General features: G+C 40.0%; 1 protein-coding gene across 1 annotated transcript in view; it reads left to right on the top strand.

Annotated features, from left to right (window-relative positions):
- LOC124133416 (cadherin-related family member 1-like) overlaps positions 1 to 21,810 on the top strand; it is a 62,774-nt gene extending 40,964 nt beyond the window's left edge. The window contains exons 17-20 of the mRNA XM_048401020.1: positions 18,040 to 18,236; positions 19,224 to 19,639; positions 20,001 to 20,272; positions 20,832 to 21,810. Of these exons, the coding sequence (XP_048256977.1) occupies positions 18,040 to 18,236; positions 19,224 to 19,639; positions 20,001 to 20,272; positions 20,832 to 20,998 (1,052 nt within the window). The 3' untranslated portion in view covers positions 20,999 to 21,810. The remainder of the gene's footprint in view (positions 1 to 18,039; positions 18,237 to 19,223; positions 19,640 to 20,000; positions 20,273 to 20,831) is intronic.
- The last annotated feature ends 838 nt before the right edge of the window (positions 21,811 to 22,648 follow it).

The raw sequence follows: 22,648 nt of genomic DNA on the forward strand, positions 1-22,648 counted from the left end.
ATCAAAGTCTTGTTTCCACCCTTGCAACATCAAGCCAACTTTCCTCTGCTAAATATGATTGGACTATCGCACATATCCATATCAACATCCATGACTGGTACACTTTCGATTGAAAATTTACCGCTGCCTGTCTTTTTCAACTTTTACCCCCCTACCCCAACAACTGCCTGTGTTATGGTGTTAGGTGTGAAATCACGAATGTTTTCGTTATCTGATCGACTAGGTCGTCGTCTTTGGTAGTCGCCATCTTCGTGAAGCTTTACGAGATAAGAACATCGATCTGATTGGATATCGAGTTTTCAGAAAAGGTAGAAACTAGGCTTTGAAATAGGCTAGTGGACACGCTTACCTCGGGAAGATGCAGTTGGCTTGAATGACACAACAATTCATTTCGATGTGTCCATCTGCCAGGACATTCATTTCATCACCTTATTTGATGGGTCCTATATGTGACGAGATACAGTTTGAAGCAGTTTAGGCAGAGAGGTTTAGACAGTGGTTCGTTGGTTTTTACTATATGATGACATTATGTTCATAAGATGTAAGATTTGCTTTACTCTGAATGAAATGAATTCTCTTTTTTCTAGGCCAAGGGCCAGGTGAGTGGACAGAGTCTGTTAAATTAAAAGAAATATCTTCTCCATAACACTACCAGTGACAAGTATCCTGTATTCAAATGTTACACAATGTACCTGCTATTACGTACACGTTGACGTGGATAGAGGGTAACATGAATGGACCTTTGCATCCATGCTTGCATTTGGACAAGTGGATTTCTCTTTGATAATTAATAATTCGTTCATACTATGAAGAGAGCATAGTAATCTACAGATCTACTACTACTATTACTACTACCACCATCCAAGACTACTACTACTACTACTTCTACTACTACTACTACCACTACTACTACTACTACTACTACTACTACTACTACTACTACTAGTACTAGTACTACCGCTCCTCTTACTGCTATTACTGATAATGTTTAAAATCAATTAATCGGTTTATCGGATGCTTACTAATGCCTATTCGCTCCTCCTTCCAACCTCAATGCACAGATTATGTTTCATACTGTGAGCTGCTGCTGATAACGTCTGTAATGTGTTTTCATTTCTACGTATGCGAAAACAAATTCTAAACAGGGATTTGTTTTTACTTGTCATTCCAATTTCGTAAAGTAGAGAGAATCCACATTTTATATTTCTAGTAAAACAAAGAGGACGGAGGCAATATATGATACATGTTTCCCGCGGCATATTAGACCTATTACTTTTCCATACCGCTTATTTCGATGTAATGTGTATCAATGTCCTACGAATAATATTGATTCTAAGTTGACAGATATCTCCAGCGGGTGTTACATAAAGCATAGAACACCTGTTATATGAGCCATAAATTGTGTTTGTGTTAAAGATATTCACTAAACGATTATGATATATAATATTAACGTTTTTTCTTATGAAATACTAGTTTATAATTCGGAAAGTTAAATACTTTCCTAAATTCAGCATAAAACTTTGTCGCTTGGTGATCTCTTTGCGTTTATAGAAAACGACAAATAAGAGTACGATACAAATAATGCTGATTTCAGAACGCCGATGACTATAAATACACGTTCTATGTGGATCCAAGGAATGGCCATATTATCCAGAATGAAAGTCTGGACTACGAGAAAAGGACTTTCTATCAATACGACGTCCATGCATGGGTAAATAGTGATTTGCTTTTTCTTTCATCGAAGAACATTCATAGTACAAAAATGTTCCCACCCTGGAGAGTCCATTATATATAATTATCATTCTTGTCTCTTGTTGTGTCGCGCGCCCTGTGACAGGGCATCGTTATTTATTTTGCCTTCAGGTTTAAACTTTGGTTAACCAAAATGAAAGTAAACGGAAAATTGGTTTCGCAATTATTCACGAAGCATATGTACTTTTCTGCGTTGTTTTGGAAATGAAGTTTTTACTTAGAAAAGGTACTTGTGACGAAATACTTTTTTTAATGAATCAGCAATGAAGCCGACCCGTGAAGATCCGGGGTAGAATTGCAACCCATGCTTGCCATATAGGCGACTAACGGATCGGATGGTCAGGCTCGCTGACTTGGTGGGTCCTCAGCAACCCATGCTTGCCGTAAAAGGCGACAATGCTTGTCTTAAGAGGCGACTAACGGGATAGGGTGTCGGATAGGGATATCGTGTCCCAATTGCGTAGATCGATGTTCATGATGTCCATCACTGGATTGTCTGGTCCAGACTCGATCATTAACAGACCGCCGTCAAATAGCTGGTATATTTCTGAGTGCGGCGTTAAACAACAAACAAACACAATGAAGCCCTTGCGTTGGAAACAGCTTTGACCCACCCACAACTATGTGCCTTCTGGTTGACTCATGTACAAGGTACCTGATAAAGAAAGAGGACCATCTCAATCTGTATTGGCTATAGTTAACTCGCACATGACCCGTGAAGGTCCGGGGTAGAATAGGTCTTCAGCAACCCATGCTTGCCGTAAATGGCGACTACGTTTGTCGTAAGAGCTAGGCAACAAACGGATCGGGTGATCAGGCTCGCTGACTTGGTTAATGCATATCATCGTATCCCAATTGCGTAGATCGATGTTCATGATGTCAATCACTGGATTGTCTGGCCCAGACTCGATTATTAACAGACCGCCGTCATTCATATGGAATATTGCTGAGTGCGGCGTTAAACAACAAACGAACAAATAACTCGCACATATATACTGCCTATCTTCAGTCCAACAACCCAGATAAATCTCTTGGAGTGATCAATCTCATTCTGTATCGGCTAAAGTTAGCTCTCACATGTACTGCGTGTCTTCAGGACGCCAACCCAGATGAATATCTTTGTGTGATCTATCTCATTCTGTATCGGCTATAGTTAACTCTCACATGTACTGCGTGTCTTCAGGACGCCAACCCAGATGAATATCTTTGTGTGATCAATCTCATTCTGTATCGGCTATAGCTAACTCTCACATGTACTGCGTGTCTTCAGGACACCAACCCAGATGAATCTCTTGGTGTGATCTATCTCATTCTGTATCGGCTATAGTTAACTCTCACATGTACTGCGTGTCTTCAGGACACCAACCAAGATGAATATCTTTGTGTGATCAATCTCATTCTGTATCGGCTATAGCTAACTCTCACATGTACTGCGTGTCTTCAGGACACCAACCAAGATGAATCTCTTGGTGTGATCAATCTCATTCTGTATCGGCTATAGTTAAGTCTCACATGTACTGCGTGTCTTCAGGACACCAACCCAGATAAATCTCTTGGAGTGATCAATCTCATTCTGTATCGGCTAAAGTTAGCTCTCACATGTACTGCGTGTCTTCAGGACGCCAACCCAGATGAATATCTTGGTGTGATCTATCTCATTCTGTATTGGCTATAGTTAACTCTCACATGTACTGCGTGTCTTCAGGACACCAACCCAGATGAATCTCTTTGTGTGATCAATCTCATTCTGTATCGGCTATAGTTAACTCTCACCTGTACTGCGTATCTTCAGGACACCAACCCAGATGAATCTCTTTGTGTGATCAATCACATTCTGTATCGGCTATAGTTAAGTCTCACATGTACTGCGTGTCTTCAGGACGCCAACCAAGATGAATCTCTTGGCGTGATCAGTCTCATTCTGTATCGGCTATAGTTAAGTCTCACATGTAATGCGTGTCTTCAGGACACCAACCCAGATGAATCTCTTGGTGTGATCAATCTCATTCTGTATCGGCTATAGTTAAGTCTCACATGTACTGCGTGTCTTCAGGACGCCAACCCAGATGAATCTCTTGGTGTGATCAATCTCATTCTGTATTGGCTATAGTTAAGTCTCTTATGTACTGCGTGTCTTCAGGACACCAACCCAGATGAATCTCTTGGTGAGATCAATCTCATTCTGTTTCGGCTATAGTTAAGTCTCACATGTACTGCGTGTCTTCAGGACGCCAACCCAGATGAATCTCTTGGCGTGATCAATCTCATTCTGTATCGGCTATAGTTAACTCTCACATGTACTGCGTGTCTTCAGGACGCCAACCCAGATGAACCTCTTGGTGTGATCAATCTCATTCTGTATCGGCTATAGTTAAGTCTCGCATGTACTGCGTGTCTTCAGGACACCAACCCAGATGAATCTCTTGGTGAGATCAATCTCATTCTGTATCGGCTAAAGTTAGCTCTCACATGTACTGCGTGTCTTCAGGACGCCAACCCAGATGAATCTCTTGGTGAGATCAATCTCATTCTGTATCGGCTAAAGTTAGGTCTCACATGTACTGCGTGTCTTCAGGACGCCAACCCAGATGAATCTCTTGGTGTGATCAATCTCATTCTGTATTGGCTATAGTTAAGTCTCTTATGTACTGCGTGTCTTCAGGACACCAACCCAGATGAATCTCTTGGTGAGATCAATCTCATTCTGTTTCGGCTATAGTTAAGTCTCACATGTACTGCGTGTCTTCAGGACGACAACCCAGATAAATATCTTGGAGTGATCAATCTCATTCTGTTTCGGCTATAGTTAAGTCTCACATGTACTGCGTGTCTTCAGGACGCCAACCAAGATGAATCTCTTGGCGTGATCAATCTCATTCTGTATCGGCTATAGTTAAGTCTCTTATGTACTGCGTGTCTTCAGGACGCCAACCCAGATGAATCTCTTGGTGTGATCAATCTCATTCTGTATTGGCTATAGTTAAGTCTCTTATGTACTGCGTGTCTTCAGGACACCAACCCAGATGAATCTCTTGGTGAGATCAATCTCATTCTGTTTCGGCTATAGTTAAGTCTCACATGTACTGCGTGTCTTCAGGACGCCAACCCAGATGAATCTCTTGGTGTGATCAATCACATTCTGTATCGGCTATAGTTAAGTCTCACATGTACTGCGTGTCTTCAGGACGCCAACCAAGATGAATCTCTTGGCGTGATCAATCTCATTCTGTATCGGCTATAGTTAAGTCTCTTATGTACTGCGTGTCTTCAGGACGCCAACCCAGATGAATCTCTTGGTGTGATCAATCTCATTCTGTATTGGCTATAGTTAAGTCTCTTATGTACTGCGTGTCTTCAGGACACCAACCCAGATGAATCTCTTGGTGAGATCAATCTCATTCTGTTTCGGCTATAGTTAAGTCTCACATGTACTGCGTGTCTTCAGGACGCCAACCAAGATGAATCTCTTGGCGTGATCAATCTCATTCTGTATCGGCTATAGTTAACTCTCACATGTACTGCGTGTCTTCAGGACGCCAACCCAGATGAATTTCTTGGCGCGAACCATGATGAACCAGTCGACTTCTTCGTCACTGTGCAAGATGTCCAAGACACTCCTCCCGTCTTTACGAACCTACCGTACATACGACAAATTTATGAGAACGCAACACTCGTAAGTATTGATTTCCTCAGATGACGATATTCATATGAAATGGAAACTTGATGACAACAGTCAACACCTTGCTTGGTCTTACAACATAAAAAATATGGTAACTGTACACTCTTCAAAAATAGAAACGCACAGGTAGTATGTTGTTCAATGAACCTGACTACACAAAGATTCCGGTATATTAATTGGATATATGTTATTGGAAAATGTTGGTGGCCTGATATTCGACAAACGATACATCAAAACACAGCCATTGTCGATTTGCAATGTCTTAAACGGCATTATATTCACACTTGTTCAAAAATGTCATGGAGGAAAACAGAAAGCAGAATGCACGTGCAAGTTATGGCATTCGTAACTCGTGGTAGTAGCTATAAAAAGGCAAGCATAAGCCAATAAGTTGTCATTCAATTGTAAACATTTTTCATGTTAAAAAATGCCGAGACTCAGCAATGCCGATCGGAACATCGCCATAGGACGTATCCAAAGAGGGGAATCGCAGTCTTCTGTTGCAGGCCACTTCAACGTCCACCACAGCACCATTTGCCGCCTTTGGGACCAATACACACAGTTCAATTCCACTGCAGACCTTTCGAATATCGGCCGACCAAGAGTTACCACCCCTGCACAGGATCGCTACATTCGACTGTTCCACTTACGTTCATCGCAATGCCACAGCTACGGAGACTGCAGAACGCATCCCTGGTTTGAAGAAGATATCGGACCAGACTGTCAGGAACCATCTTCGCGAAGCTGGAATCCGACCCAGAAGACCAGTTATCGTCCCTGGTTTGCAACAGATCCATCGACAGCGACGCTTGCGCTGGTGCCATACCTTACAGCCTTGTAATTTGAGAAATTGGAGATATGTGGTTTAGCGATGAATCACGATTTCTTCTTCACCGGCGAGATGGAAGACAACGTGTTTATCGTCGTCGAAATGAGCGTTTTGCCCCACATTGTGTACATGAATTCGACAATTTCGGTGGCGGTACTGTCATGGTGTGGGGGAACATATCTTACACCACGAGATCTGACTTGGTTGTGGAACAGGGAGATTTGACAGCAAATCGCTACATGAATCAAATTCTTCAACCTCACCTTCTTCCAATTATTGACCGCCAGGGGGAGCTGTTACAATAATAATAGGACAACGCCCCACCGCACACAGCTCGTGTCACGGTAGTCTACCTTCATAATGCCAATATCCACGGCTTGCCCTGGCCGTCGAGATCTCTAGATCCCACCCGAATCGAACACCTCTGGGATGAACTCGATCGACGTGTACGTCAACGTCAGAACACGCCGCATACACTACCACAACTGGCCAACGCGTTAAAAGCAGAACATCGCAGAATTCCACAGGACAGAATTCGTACACTTGTCCATTCAGTGCCAAGGAGATGCAAGGCCGTGATTGCTGCCCGGGGCGGTCACACGAGATACTGAGTTCAGCGCAACCTTGTGGCCTTATGTAACATGACAATGAACAGTTTTGAATGTCTTTGTATAACAACGTGTGACTATCGAGCTCCAAAGTTTCATATTTGTACCCATGATATTAAATTAAATATATCGACTTTATTAGGTACAATAAATTTACTAAAAATGTACCTGTGCGTTTCTCTTTTTGATGAGTGTAAGTTGTTATATGGAATATCAATTTCATGTGAAGGGGACATAACATACAGTTTCAAAATACACGTCCATGATATGTTTATAGTTGATTGTTTTATAGCGAATGCCCATACGTATGTACAGGTATCAAGGTATTTAATATCTACACTACATTAATCAGTGTATTGCCGAGAAGAAATATAATCAATTTGCGAACTTTGGGCATCGAGTGTAGAGAGAATAATAATGTAAACTTGTATTACAGGGAAGTTCTGTTCTGAATGTACAAGCCTCTGACGGGGACATAGGCGTCCCGAATGATCTCTATTACTGGATTACTGGTCAGTAACTTGTTCTCCTCTTTATGCCCTGGTAATTGAGATTTTGACTTGTACGCTTTGAGGTATTCATATTCCATTATTTGGGCTGTGTAGACTAACTGTATCAGACTTTATATACTAACTGTATCAGACTGTCTAGACTAACTGTATCAAACTGTGTAGACTAACTGTATCAGACTGTGTAGACTGACTGTATCAGACTTTATAGACTAACTGTATCAGACTGTGTAGACTGACTGTATCCGACTTTATAGACTAACCGTATCAGACTTTATAGACTAACTGTATCAGACTGTGTAGGCTGACTGTATTAGACGTTGTAGACTTACTGTATTAGGCTTTATAGACTTACTGCATCAGAGTTTGTAGACTAACCGCATCAGACTTTATAGACTGACTGTATCAGACTTTATAGACTAACTGTGTATCAGACTTTATAAACCTAACTGTATCAGACTGTGTAGACTAACTGTATCAGTGTTTATAGACTGACTGTATCAGACTATGTAGACTAACCGTATCAGACTTTATAAACCTAACTGTATCAGACTGTGTAGACTAACTGTATCAGACTGTGTAGACTAACTGTATCAAACTGTGTAGACTAACTGTATCAGACCGTGTAGACTAACTGTATCACACTGTATAGACTAACTGTATCAGACTGTGTAGACTAACTGTATCAAACTGTGTAGACTAACTGTATCAGACTGTAGACTAACTGTATCACACTTTATAGACTAACTGTATCAGACTTTATAGACTAACTGTATCAGACTTTATAGACTGACTGTATCAGACTTTATAGACTAACTGTGTATCAGACTTTATAAACCTAACTGTATCAGACTGTGTAGACTAACTGTATCAGATTGTATAGACTAACTGTATCAGACTTTATAGACTGACTGTATCAGACTTTTTAGACTAACTGTGTATCAGACTTTATAAACCTAACTGTATCAGACTGTGTAGACTAACTGTATCAGATTGTATAGACTAACTGTATCAGACTTTATAGACTGACTGTATCAGACTTTATAGACTAACCGTATCAGACCTTATAAACCTAACTGTATCAGACTGTGTAGACTAACTGTATCAGACTTTATAGACTAACTGTATCAGACTTTATAGAATGACTGTACCAGACTTTATAGACTGACTGTATTAGACTTTATAGACTATCGGTATCAGGCTTTATAGACTAACTGTATCAGACTTTATAGACTTACTGTATCAGAGAGTGTAGACTAACTGTGTTAGACTTTATAAACCTAACTGTATCCGACTTTATACACTAACTGTATAAGACTTTATAGACTAATTGTATTAGACAGAGTAGACTAACTGTATCAGACTGTGTAGTCTAATTGTATCAGACTGTGTAGACTAGTTGTACCAGACTTCATATACTAATTGTATCAGATTTTATAGATTAATTGTATCTATGTGGTCTTATTGTATCAGACTGTGTAGACTAACTGTATCAGACTGTAGACTAACTGTATCAGACTTTATAGACTAACTGTATCAGACTTTATAGACTAACTGTATCAGACTTTATAGACTGACTGTATCAGACTTTATAGACTAACTGTGTATCAGACTTTATAAACCTAACTGTATCAGACTGTGTAGACTAACTGTATCAGATTGTATAGACTAACTGTATCAGACTTTATAGACTGACTGTATCAGACTTTTTAGACTAACTGTGTATCAGACTTTATAAACCTAACTGTATCAGACTGTGTAGACTAACTGTATCAGATTGTATAGACTAACTGTATCAGACTTTATAGACTGACTGTATCAGACTTTATAGACTAACCGTATCAGACCTTATAAACCTAACTGTATCAGACTGTGTAGACTAACTGTATCAGACTTTATAGACTAACTGTATCAGACTTTATAGAATGACTGTATCAGACTTTATAGACTGACTGTATTAGACTTTATAGACTATCGGTATCAGGCTTTATAGACTAACTGTATCAGACTTTATAGACTTACTGTATCAGAGAGTGTAGACTAACTGTGTTAGACTTTATAAACCTAACTGTATCCGACTTTATACACTAACTGTATAAGACTTTATAGACTAATTGTATTAGACAGAGTAGACTAACTGTATCAGACTGTGTAGTCTAATTGTATCAGACTGTGTAGACTAGTTGTACCAGACTTCATATACTAATTGTATCAGATTTTATAGATTAATTGTGTCTATGTGGTCTAATTGTATCAGACTGTGTAGACTAATTGTGTCAGATTTTATATACTAACCGTATCAGACATGATATCTTAACTGTATCCTACTTTATATACTAACTGTTTCAGATTGTATATACAAACTGTATCAGAGTATGTAGACTAATCGTGACCTGTATTTTTATGTGCTTAATTGAACAGTGATAAGATATATACAGCTCAGAAAACGCTGCAGTGCTGCAGTACCTTTAATATCGGGAAAAGGGGTTATTTGTTAGCCTAAGCAGTGGCAATGAGGGAAACTGGCCGTGAGATTATGAATTTCGGATGTTTCAATGTGCCTGTCAGCGATGCAGCGAATGATCGCCTAAATCACCCAGTTTCTTCTTCTTCTCAATATATCTTATCTACTTGACACACTGAGTGCAGATTTGTGTTTTATTTTATTTCAGACAACGCCGCCTACACCGACAACTTCACCATGGACCAAAACAGTGGCCACATCAAAACGGCACAACTACTGGACACTGACTCTGACGATATGAAACAGAAGGGTGGATTCTTATCATTCCAAGTTAATGTAAGATTCCACACAATGTTATATGACAAATGATATAACACCGAAGTGTACCTTATCAGGTTTTCTACCATGAATTTGGAAAATACAGGATTTTGATAGGTCAAATAGAATTTTCAAATCACAATGACGGCCGCCACACTCATAGAGGCGGAAAGGGTACTTCTTTTTCAATCATTGACGGGAGGTTTGAATTGATAATGGTATGTTTAATTATAGCTTACAAGATGCAGATCTGTGGTTACAACAATATTCAGCGTATGTGTGGCAATATATTTTGGACAGGAAACAACAAAGAGGGTGCAGCTTCAGGAACAGCACAGAGACAGCTTCTTTTGTTTGTTTGTTGTTTAACGCCGCACTAAGCAATGTTCCCGCTATATGACGGCGGTCTGTAAATAATCAAGTCTGTACCAGCCAATCCAGTGATTGACATCATGAGAATCGATCCAGGCACTTGGGATACGATAACAACTGTCAACTGAGTCAGCGAGCCTGGCCACCCTATCCCGTTAGATGCCTCTTACGACAAGCATTGTCGCCTTTTACGGCAAGCATGGGTTGCTGAGAACCCAGGCAGCTTGTAACTTGGCGATTTTGGCTGCACGTTCAGTTCCAAATTCAGTTCAGCGGGGTTAAGTCCCAGGTAACATCAGAAAATTAAACACGGGCGTAGTTCCAATGAATTCAATTCAGCGCTGTTAAATGGACAGGTGACCTAGCTCTCCATTGAAAACTGGGCGGTCGGGTAGGCTTGTGGTTAAAGCGTTCGCTCGTCACGCCGAAGACCCAGGTTCGATTCCCGACATGGGTACAATGTGTGAAGCTCATTTCTGGTGTTCCCCGCTGTGATATTGCTGGATTGGTAACAGCGGGGTAAAACCAATATTACTCACTCACTCCACTGAAAACACAGTGTGTCACCTAGAAGCGAGCGTGCCGCGCTAAGACTGCATTAATGCTCATTCAGTATTCTATTCCTAAGTTTGATAAGTTCCCACTAATACAGATCTATACATCACGTACCTGCATATGTACAAACATGATACACAGATGGTTGGCATAGATGTATAATATACATTTAGAATCTAAAACGTGTACCCTTTGGTAAACTGAATAAATATGTCTGAACAAACCTAAGGACATTAATTAGACCTTTACACGTATCTATTTTAAGAAAAAGATGAATAATTACCAATATAGTTTTTGTGGGTTCAGATAACTTTTTTATAATAACGATTGGGCATCCTTGTATCACATCTTTTTTCATTGAGATACTTTTGAAACAGAGGCACGTGTAATCACATGTATCGAGTGAGTGTTATGCTGCAGGCGTCAGAGATCGTCACTGACAACCAGACCCAAGGAGGAGACACCAGTACCGTCACTCACGTCATCATCACCATCCTTGACGTCAACGACAACTCCCCAGAGTTCTCCTCCAGCCTCATTAACGCTACTGTTCTAGAAAACACCCCTGTTGGAGTCCCCCTCAGCATAGAAGGCGTCATAGAGGTGAAGGACATTGACATGGTGAGTGGACCGCAAGATCGGACTTAATGAGTGAGTGTGGGAGAGAAGATGGCGGCGGTGCCAAAGACGCGCTTATCAGATTCAGAGTAGTGGAATTTGCGTCTTGTAAGAGGCTTGTTACGAATTCCCGCCAAGGCATGCAATCATGGCTTGGTGTGATTGGATGCTGTTCAATGATTCCATGATTTATTGTTAGATCTGATTACATGAACTATTTCCAGACTGTGGACAACAATATGTTCGTGCTGTCTGTAGAGCAGAACGGATCACCATATATGGACTTCGACACAATCCCGGGAAGTGGTGAACCGGTGTCCAGAACAAACGTCATGCTACGTGTGAACAACACACAGGTCCTGGACTATGAACAACATGACAGTATCAGCTTCCAGGTAGCATACCACAGCATGATGTAACAGATAATATACCACAGCATGGTGTTACAGATAATATACCACAGCATGATGTTACAGATAATATACCACAGCATGATGTTACAGATAATATACCACAGCATGATGTTACAGATAATATACCACAGTATGATGTTACAGATAATATACCACAGCATGATGTTACATGTATTATACAACAGCATCAGGTTGCAGGTAACATACAACAGCATGATGTTACAGATAATATACCACAGCATGATGTTACAGATAATATACCACAGCATGATGTTACAGATACTATACCACAGCATGATGTTACAGATAATATACCACAGCATGATGTTACAGATAATAAACCACAGCATGATGTTACAGATAATATACCACAGGATGATGTTACAGCTAATATACCACAGCATGATGTTACATGTATTATACAACAACATCAGGTTGGAGGTAACATACCACAGCATGATGTTACAGATAATATACCACAGCATGATTTTACAGATAATATACCACAGCATGATGTTACAGATAATATACCACAGCATGATGTTACAGATAATAAACCATAGCACGATGTTACAGATAATATACCACATCATGATGTTACAGATAATATACCACAGCATGATGTTACAGATAATATACCACAGCATGTTGTAACAGATAATATACCACAGCATGATGTTACATATAATATACCACAGCATGATTTTACAGATGATATATCATAGCACCAGGTACCATGTAACATACCACAGCATGATGTTACATGTATTATACAACAGCATCGGGTTGCAGGTAACATACCACATCATGATGTTACAGATAATATATCATATCACAGCATGATGTTACAGATAATATACCACAGGATCATGTTACAGATAATATATCACAGCATCAGGTACCATATAACATACCACATCATGATGTTACATGTAATATACCGCAGCACCAGGTTCAAGGTAATAGAGCACAGCATGATGTTACAGATAACATACCACAGCTTCAGGTTCAAAGTAACATACAACAGCATTATGTAACATATAATATACCACAGCATCAGGGTGCAGGTCACATACCACAGCATGATGTTACATGTAATATACCGCAGCACCAGGTTCAAGGTAATAGAGCACAGCATGATGTTACAGATGACATACCACAGCTTCAGGTTCAAAGTAACACACAACAGCATTATGTAACATATAATTTACCACAGCAACAGGCTCGAGGTAACATAGCACAGCATGATGTTACATGTAATATACCACGTCAGACTCCAGGTAACATAGCACAGCATGATGTTACATGTAATATACCACGTCAGACTCCAGGTAACATTGCACAGCATGATGTTACATGTAATATACCACGTCAGACTCCAGGTAACATAGAACAGCATCAAGGCTGAGGTAAGATAGCATCATTCTATATTTGGTTCAAAATAAGCTACGATCAAGTTCCATATTTCGTTTCAAAAGTAACCCCAAAATTCCGTAAATTGATTGCAGATTTTATGCTATGTTATATTGCAAGTGATAATATTAGAAGGAACTATTGTATATTTATCGAGTCTCAGTTGATGGAACTATAAGTTAATGTCAATGTCAACTTAAATTATTTAAATGGATGACTCTAAATCGTAGTTATAACTCTGTTAATTAAACTATTTATATTTTTTTCATAAATAAAAACAAATAATATAAATATTATTATTATCTTAAAATTAGAATTATCTGTCTGATCCGTGTCTTTTTTTATATATATAAACAATAAACCTTCAATGACCTATAAAATCGCCGAAACAGATTCCACTCGGCGTAAAAGGCAAAAAAGTTGTGAAAAAATATATGAATCAGTGATGACACCAGTTGTTCGCTGAAAAGGTAAGCATATCCTCCTGCACCGGTAGCAGCGCCACTCACACAATTTGCATTAAAAGCAAGTAAGCATAAAAAGCTGTATCCCTATAATACGATGGCGACCTGTAACCAAACGAGTCTTGGACAGAAACTCCGATCCAGTGACATGACAGCGCATTTATGTATCTTGTTTACGTATCTTGTTGAAACAATAACGGAAGGTTATTATTGAATTACGTCTGCTGATAATGATTCAAGTCTACCGTTTCACAATCACGACATATGCTGTAACGCAAGCTGATGTCAATACAGATTGTGGCGAGAGAAATCTGGACCCAGGAGAAGCGGTCGAGCACCGTGGACGTCCTCGTGCACATCATCGACACGAACGACAACTCCCCGGTGTTCAACGACAACTACAACTTTAACATCTCTGAGGACGCCCTTCTGGGGGAGATAGTTGGGAATGTGGCTGCAACCGACTCCGACAGTGGGGACTTTGGTAAAGTCTTCTATCTGATGGAAGATGCGAACGCTGATTTCATCGTTTCCAAAGCGGGCGTACGTAGCACATTATGATGATATCTCGTTTGTAGAATGACATTACTGTAGGCACACGGTAGGTTTATTCTGTAACTGTTAAAATAAGTTTTATTCTTTCCAAAATATGCTATTATTTACCGACCTTCTTATGATATTTTAGTTCCACAAAGCGATCGTAGCGCTACGATTGTCATTAGTCTATGTTAAAGTATCACATGAAGACTGGGCTTCCTACATTGTTCATATGTAGATATCTTACTGCTATCTTAATACTCAATGTTCCTGCTGAGATTTACCAACATTATTTTCATGAATGCACAATGCTTTATAGGAGTGAAATGCAACAAATGCTATATTTGGATCACACTTTCTTAACAAGTACATATTCTAGTACTTTTTGTTGGTTGAATCCCGTCCGGGATTCGTACACACACTCTCAGAGTTAGGTACCTTATCCTCAGCACACAAATTAAGTGATCTATACTATCAGTTTCACTTTGTGGAAGCCTCGGTGCTTGTGTGGGTTAGATCGCTGACCTTGTGTGCTGGTGATTAGATGCCTTACTCTTGGAGTGTGGGTTCGAATCCCGGAAGAAACTCAACCCCCAAAAGTACTAGAATTTGTACATTTTAAGAAAGTGTGATACCGAATCTAATAACTGTAACAATGTTCTTGTGTCTCAGGGTGTTATAACCGTTGCAACTCAACTAAGTCGGGCAAAAAGGTCGTCGTACTCGTTGTTGGTGATGGCGTACGACAACGAAGCTGATGTTAACGGACGACGTTCCGGGCAGACACGGGTAGAAATACGCCTGAACGACGTTAACGGTAACCATCTAAAGTTTGATCAGCCTAAACCTGTGACAATTCCAATTGCTTAGGACATAGACAACGGTACCATCGTCACTACCGTGTCTGCAACGGACGCCGACAAATATCTATTTTCAAGAGGTTCAGGACAGTTTGTCAAAAATGAAAGTTCACTGAGAAAACAATATGTGAAATGCTACACTTCCTCATGATCATTGATAACATCTATGTAAAATATGGGGATAAGACATTTAGGAAAGAAGTAGGCATCCCCATGTGCATCAACTGTGTTCCCCTTCTTGCTGATCTGTTTCTTCATGCTTACGGAATTTCTGCTCGAATTGACAAATCAAAACAAGGGAATCTGGCCAAGAGGTTTAACTGTTAAATAACCATCAAATAGCCCAGTCCCTTCCACTGAATTACCTACCTGAACCAGAAATATAAGTGAGAAGTGAAACCACCTTATCTGTTTTTATATTTATATCTCTGCATAAGTACATGACAAGAGGAATGACTCGAACTTTCCAGAAGTCAACTTTCCCTCAACATCAATGGGTATTCCAGCCTCCTATGACTCTTGCTCAAAAGTTGTTTTTTATAAGGTTCCAACATTCAAGGCCTCAGCAAAGCTTTGAGAACGATTTATGGTAGACATGTGGAGCACGCATGCACGCACTCACTCACTCACTCACTCACTCACTCACTCACTCACTCTGTAAACGCAGTGTTGAGGAAGATAACTGCTTATTTACGTCAACCCCGTATACTCGAAAGTGACCTAGAATACTGATTGATGTTATATCCATGTGTACAAACAGTTCAAATTCAATTTTGTTGCAAGTGATCACTCAGTTTGTTTCAATTGTCATGTGGTCTCTGGTCAGCTGCTTTGTAATGGACAATAGTCAGTACTACATTTCACTGTTCTAAACGCTTGGGCATGGCATGAAACTATCAGATACTACGAACGATCGGACGAATCGATCGTTTCCATTTACTGGTATCAGTCGGCTCATATTTTTGGACTAATGGCATTCAAGTTTACGGAAGTCTTTTAGGGCCATTTCTTCAGGTTTTTAGTTTCGTCTTGAAATTTCAAGATACTAAGTTGAAAGTTCAAGAGTCCAGGTTGAAATTCCAAGATACTGGCGTGAGATTTCAAGATAATGATCTTGAAAATTCTGGGTAATAAGTCGAAATTTCAAGTTAATATTTTGAAATTCCAGCTTCGTATCTCGAAATTTTAATTTAATCATTTCAAAATCATTATCTGGATATGTTAGCTTATGTATCTTGAAATTTCAAGATCATTACCTCGAATTTTCAACTTATGTATCTTAAAATTTCAACTATCATCTTGAAATTTCAACTCAGTATCTTGAAATTTCAAGACACTAATTTGAAATTCCAAGTTATAATCTGAAAATTTCACTTATTATCTTGAAATTTCAAATTAGTATCTTAAAATGTCCACAGAACTTCCAGATATTGCAAGTTAGTATCTGAAATCTCAAGATAATAAGTGAAATTTTCAGCCAAAAATAAGAAAACAAACGGTCCAAAAATGCTTCCGTGCAAGTTGGTTGAAGCAGCTGGAAAATACATGACTGTAATTTGAAGCCCAGTGAAAGCTGACGATTGCGTGCGGGCCTTGACCTGTTGCACAACGCAAGGAACTCAACTGCCTCCTGTATCTGAGTTCATGAGTCCTTCTTGAATTCCACAGTACTTTACAGAATACAACTCTCCCATTAATTTGATACAAGGGCGTCATATATCAGTCATGACATTCCTACACCGCTGCAAACCCTCACAGGCGATCCGAGAGAATTTGGGCATATACCACATTTACACCACCTTCTTCTTGTGATCTTGAACTGGAATTTTAACTCATCCCTAAAGATACAGTTTGGAAACTCGTTTTCTCTATTCCTTTCACAGCGTTCCTGTCCTTTCCGCATATGTTCGTTTGTCATGAGGGGATTACACGTATCCAGAATTTAGATATCTTCTTATTTTAGTTAGGATGAATCGCCTGTAAACGTGCCACTCTCAAGCTATCATTTGGGCCTAAACTACGCTGCTGTCCACAACCGAGCCCTAATCCTGCCTTAAATATATTCCAAGTCCAGTAGTATTTAGCACGGTAAAGGTGTGTTACCTGACGTACCGGAAGCCTGGCTCATATATATCAATATATGACATTTACTGGTTAGATCAAACATCCTTCATGTCGATCCGTGAAGATCCGGTGTAGAATAGGTCTTCTGTAACCTATGCATGATGTAAAAGGCGACTATGCTTGTCATAAGAGGCGACTAACGGGATCGGGTTGTCAGACTCGCTGACTTGGTTGATGCATGTCACCGTATCCCAATTGCGTGCATCGATGCTTATGATATCAATCACGGGATTGTCTGGTCCAGACTCGATTATTTACAGACCGCCGTCATATAGCTGGAATATTGCTGAGTGTGGCGTTAAGCAACAAACAAAACTTTCATGTCATCACCTGATATGGCTGGTATAAGGGGAGGTAATCGAGTTCACCTGAGTGCAGCTCACGGTTGTGTTGGCGTAAGGTCTCTGCCTCGTTCTATACTTTCGCCGCAGCATTAACTTTGGAAATATCGACGAGTGTATACTTTTTGTCCTTTGCTATATATTGTATCAAAGGTCGTATTTTAACTTCTCTTTTCTCATCAGCCCCCTTTAAGAAACTGATGGTCACCTGCGACTCCAGGGATTTCAAAGTGACTGTACCCCGTGACATGATTCAACAAGTGTTTCCGGGGTCATCTGAATATGACCTGACCCTGGATGACCCTAGCTGCAGGGGTCAAGTCTACTATGACGTCGTGATGTTTCGTTCAAACATCCTCGGATGTGGCATGACAAGGGAGGTAACTAATCCGTCCGTATTTCGTGCTGCGTTCGGTCGTGTCACAAACTTAACTCAATGCACAATGGAATCATATTTTGTATCTGATTCCACATAATTTCTGAAACAGGATTTAAATATAAATATAGATGTAGATATAATTGTTAAAAGTGTAATGTACAATGTATACCAACGGAGTTCAATAAAAGTAAATCTATTCTGATGAGATACGTAGATATAGATTGAATATGTGTAAATAACAACATGATTCATTGGCGACACACACTCACCTAAATAACGCCATGAAACCCATTTGGTTGAATTCATTCTACATCATACCGGAAGTGATCTGATCTAAACCATGGCTAATACAAATCAGTAGTTTGTTGTGATTAATTTTTACCCTGTATTAATTGACCACGTGTTCACGAGGTAATTGGCAATTACGTCACAGAGAACTGGAGGGCGTCATTCTATCACCACTGCCCACGACCTTGACAACCTAAATATTTATTAGTTAAAATATCGTTTTTCCCTAACGTCGACGATATACTACACAAACGTCCTTTTGCTAACTCAATGACCTCGACCCTTGCTCATAATGTATGATCCCGGAAACATTGAAAGTAATCTACGCCTCTTTAGTCCCAACATGCCCAGGAAAGATATGAATGGTCAAGGAAACACACAAAAACACAAACAAACACACACACACACACACACACACACACACACACACACACACACACACACACACACACACACACACACACACACACACACACACAAACACACACACACACACACACACACACACACACACACAGGCCAGACAGTTGCATCTGGGGCACATTGGAATGGTCTAGGAGGGAAGGATTCAGTCGATACATCTATAGATTGCATCGATTACACAAGTTATCGCTCATGGTTTATTTTCAGCCCTACCACGTAAAGCCACACATGTGGGTTGTGACAATAACATACTTCAATTATTTACTTTGTTTTCAAGGAAACTGGATCTGACATAGTGTACAAGAACAAGATCTTGACACAGAGTAGAGGATACTACGGCAGCACCACTACGGGACCAATCATCACGAGGTTCAACTCGAAGGATATATCCTTAGAATGTCACCTTAACAGGGATGTGTCAATAGTCGGACACTTCAGGCCTCAACATGAACATGAGCTGGTTGCACGAGGCTCAGGAAACTTTTCGATGCATATGGACTTCTACAGGGATCCAAGCTTGAGTTACAGAATCACGTCCTATCCCATATATATTGGCCTGAATCAGGATGTATACGTGGACGTCGGGCTGGAGTCCGATGACTCTGACCTCAAGATATCGCTTCAGAACTGCGTGGCTAAACCATCTGTAAATCCTTACGATTATTATAACCAGTACTACCTTATCAGAGATGGGTACGTGACACCAGATCTATGGTCAGGAAACATGATTGAATCTTAAGATTATGCTTTGTTACTATGGTGATCTAGTATATCGAACTCCGCTACACGTGTATCTAAAATGATAAATGCAGCCTATCAGTCAATGCCACAATTGAGATATTTAACATTAAATAAATATGTATTGGTAGCTCATATGACTTCTGTAGGAAAGGATCCGTTTTCCTTACTGTAACCTGTTTTAGATATCTGCACTTTTAACTCGACAAAGAAACACTTACTGTGACTATATTGCGCATTAATATGCTCGATGAAAGCAGACCTTTTAACATCGATTTTGGTTTATGGTTCAACATTGTACACCTTTTTTATGTAGATGTCCTGCTGACCAGACCGTTGCTTTCGAGTACACCTCCTCCCAGAAACATGTTCACTTCCGGTTCCGGACATTTGAATTTGTCCGCAACAATCGGGATGTATACATCTTCTGCTACGTCCGAGTATGCAACGGCACAGACTACGATCAGAGATGTCGTCGGGACTGCTCCTCCCTAAATCGCCAAGGTCGGGATGTGTCAGATGACAGAAAAGATCATGACCTCCACATCTTCCAGGGACCACTTACCTTTAGAGAGAAACGGAATGCAGGTAGTTATATAAAGGTTATATCTCATGTTGGAGAACCGTTTTCTTTGTCATTTTGTGTTCGGTATTGGAGTGAAAAGAAACTGCCTTGTTGTTGTAGTAGTAATAGTAGTAGTAGTAGTAGTAGTAGTAGTAGTAGTAGTAGTAGTAGTAGTAGTAATAATAATATTAAAAAACAAACAACAACAATATGACCCTAAGTTGATGATGAGCCTAACTAGCCTGACTGTGCCACGCAAACCCTCTTTGCTGCATTTTAATTTTTTTAGTCTGAACATAATAAAATGAAAATATATTTTTATCTACGCTATATAATAACTGCAAACATGGTAGGTTTGAATATATTTTCTGTAAGTATGGAAGGCGAATGCATGCGAAAATATCCAACAATGAAATTGGCTTTCCCTATGTTCTATATTTCAAATTCTATATGTTTGATTGATATGAACAAGACTAACGTCTTTGTGCTATTTTTTTTATCCCAATAACCAGCAAAAAACAGTGCAGATTCACGTACGAAATGAAGCAACACCAAATGTTTGACATGCGTCTTCATTTTCAGATTTCCAGGTTGCAGGACGAACTGACAGAAAGGACTCCAGCTCTGTGGGAACTGTCCCAGCAATTGTCATGGTCATTGCTGCAGTTGCCATGGTGATGGCTGCTGTTGTCATGGTGATCCGGTGGAAACGCCGCAACCGATCCCACACAACAGGTGTCGAAACCTAACTGTAAATTGTTTCAACAGCCTTTGCAACTGTGCCCAAATTAACTGCTTAAACTAAACATTTACCTGCTTTTTAGAGAATTCTCATAAATATAATGATGCATTTTTACATATCTTTCCCCGAATCACTACGCCTGTTCACCTAGACATATACAGAGCATTTGAATACACAGTGGGATGCAACTCCGAAACTCACCAATGTCGCATTGAACGTTAAGGAAGTCAATGATCGCAATTTCTATCATCCATGTTGTTTTGGCGGTGGCGAGACTTTGTCGGGTTTACTTACTGATACTAGACTTTTGAAGGGTTACATCGAATTTAACAATTTATGACACATCATTCAAAGTAAAATATTAAGCATGATTAGTAGTCTTATAATCTTACCATCTGCGGTATTCGTATTTGTGAATAATAAAAAACGATTGTCAATACGATTGAAATGCTAATCACTTTCGAGGTCCATCATTGTAAACTCGTAAAATAAGCCGCCTATTTCATTGATACAAACTGTCAGACAAGTATGGACGAGCCGATCTGCTTAAGCGTATGTAGAGAGACTGAGTCCCTGTCAGGTGTATTCAACAAGATCATGCCGTCTAATCAGAAAGGATGCCTTGGTGTCATCATCACCTGGTGTCATCACTGATTATCAGTGGTCCATTCATATAATTTCAGTAGCTTTTTGCCCTTTACGCCAAGTGTAATTTGTGTGGCAGAGAATGTAGGATGGTTATTTGCTTGCATTGACAATTTATATTTTTAGTTGTTTTAAAGCTTTGCTATAACTGCAATAAACATCATATGTAATGTCTTGTGTCGTTATTGTTATAACCTGGTAGCGAATGACACGGGTGGCCCAGCGGTGGAAGGTACCGCAGCTCTCTGTTCACAGTTGCGTCCCTTGTTCTGCTTTGTTTCTTCAGCACCGTATCATTTCATGGTCAAAGTGATTGGAGTCCAGACCTGCGTCCCCTTGCACTTTTCTCCCACATTAAGTTGACTACCTGTGATATTTGACTCAAATGTTGTTCAAAGCGACGGTAAACCCAACTCCCTCACTTAGGCCTAGTTATGCAGTTGTTGAGTGAGTGAGTGAGTGTGGTTTTACGCCGCTTTTTGCAATATTCCAGCAGTATTACGGCGGGGAACACCAGATATTGGGCTTCACACATTGTACCCATGTCGGGAATCGAACCCGGGTCTTCGGCGTGAGGAGCGAACGCTTTAACCACTAGGCTACCCGACCGCCCCTTTTGCAGTTATTGGGTAATGCAGGTACATAGTGGGAGTGTATAAAGTGGCGCACGTTTGTACAACGAAATTGCATTCTGTTCCTTACCAACAAGAGATGGATATCACGGAAAGTCAGGATTGATCATCGTCTTTGTAATCGTTGTGATTCAATACACACTGATGGAAGTGACGCATGAGTTTGGTACGCAAGCGTGTAGGTAACATGAAGATATTCAGATAACAATCATTCAGGTACCCACATTTCATTCAATGATTCATTTTGTTTTTCTAACACCTCAATCGAAACATATTACAAAAGTATTTAAGTTTTATCAAAAGTGCTGTCATATTGTTGGCCTGTCGGTCGTAAGAATCTATCGCTTTGGTGAAACCCATGAACGCAGGTGAAATCCACG

The sequence above is a fragment of the Haliotis rufescens genome, unplaced genomic scaffold (assembly GCF_023055435.1).
Source record: "Haliotis rufescens isolate VD_foot unplaced genomic scaffold, xgHalRufe1.0.p SCAF_20, whole genome shotgun sequence".
Taxonomy (NCBI): Eukaryota; Metazoa; Mollusca; class Gastropoda; order Lepetellida; family Haliotidae; genus Haliotis; species Haliotis rufescens.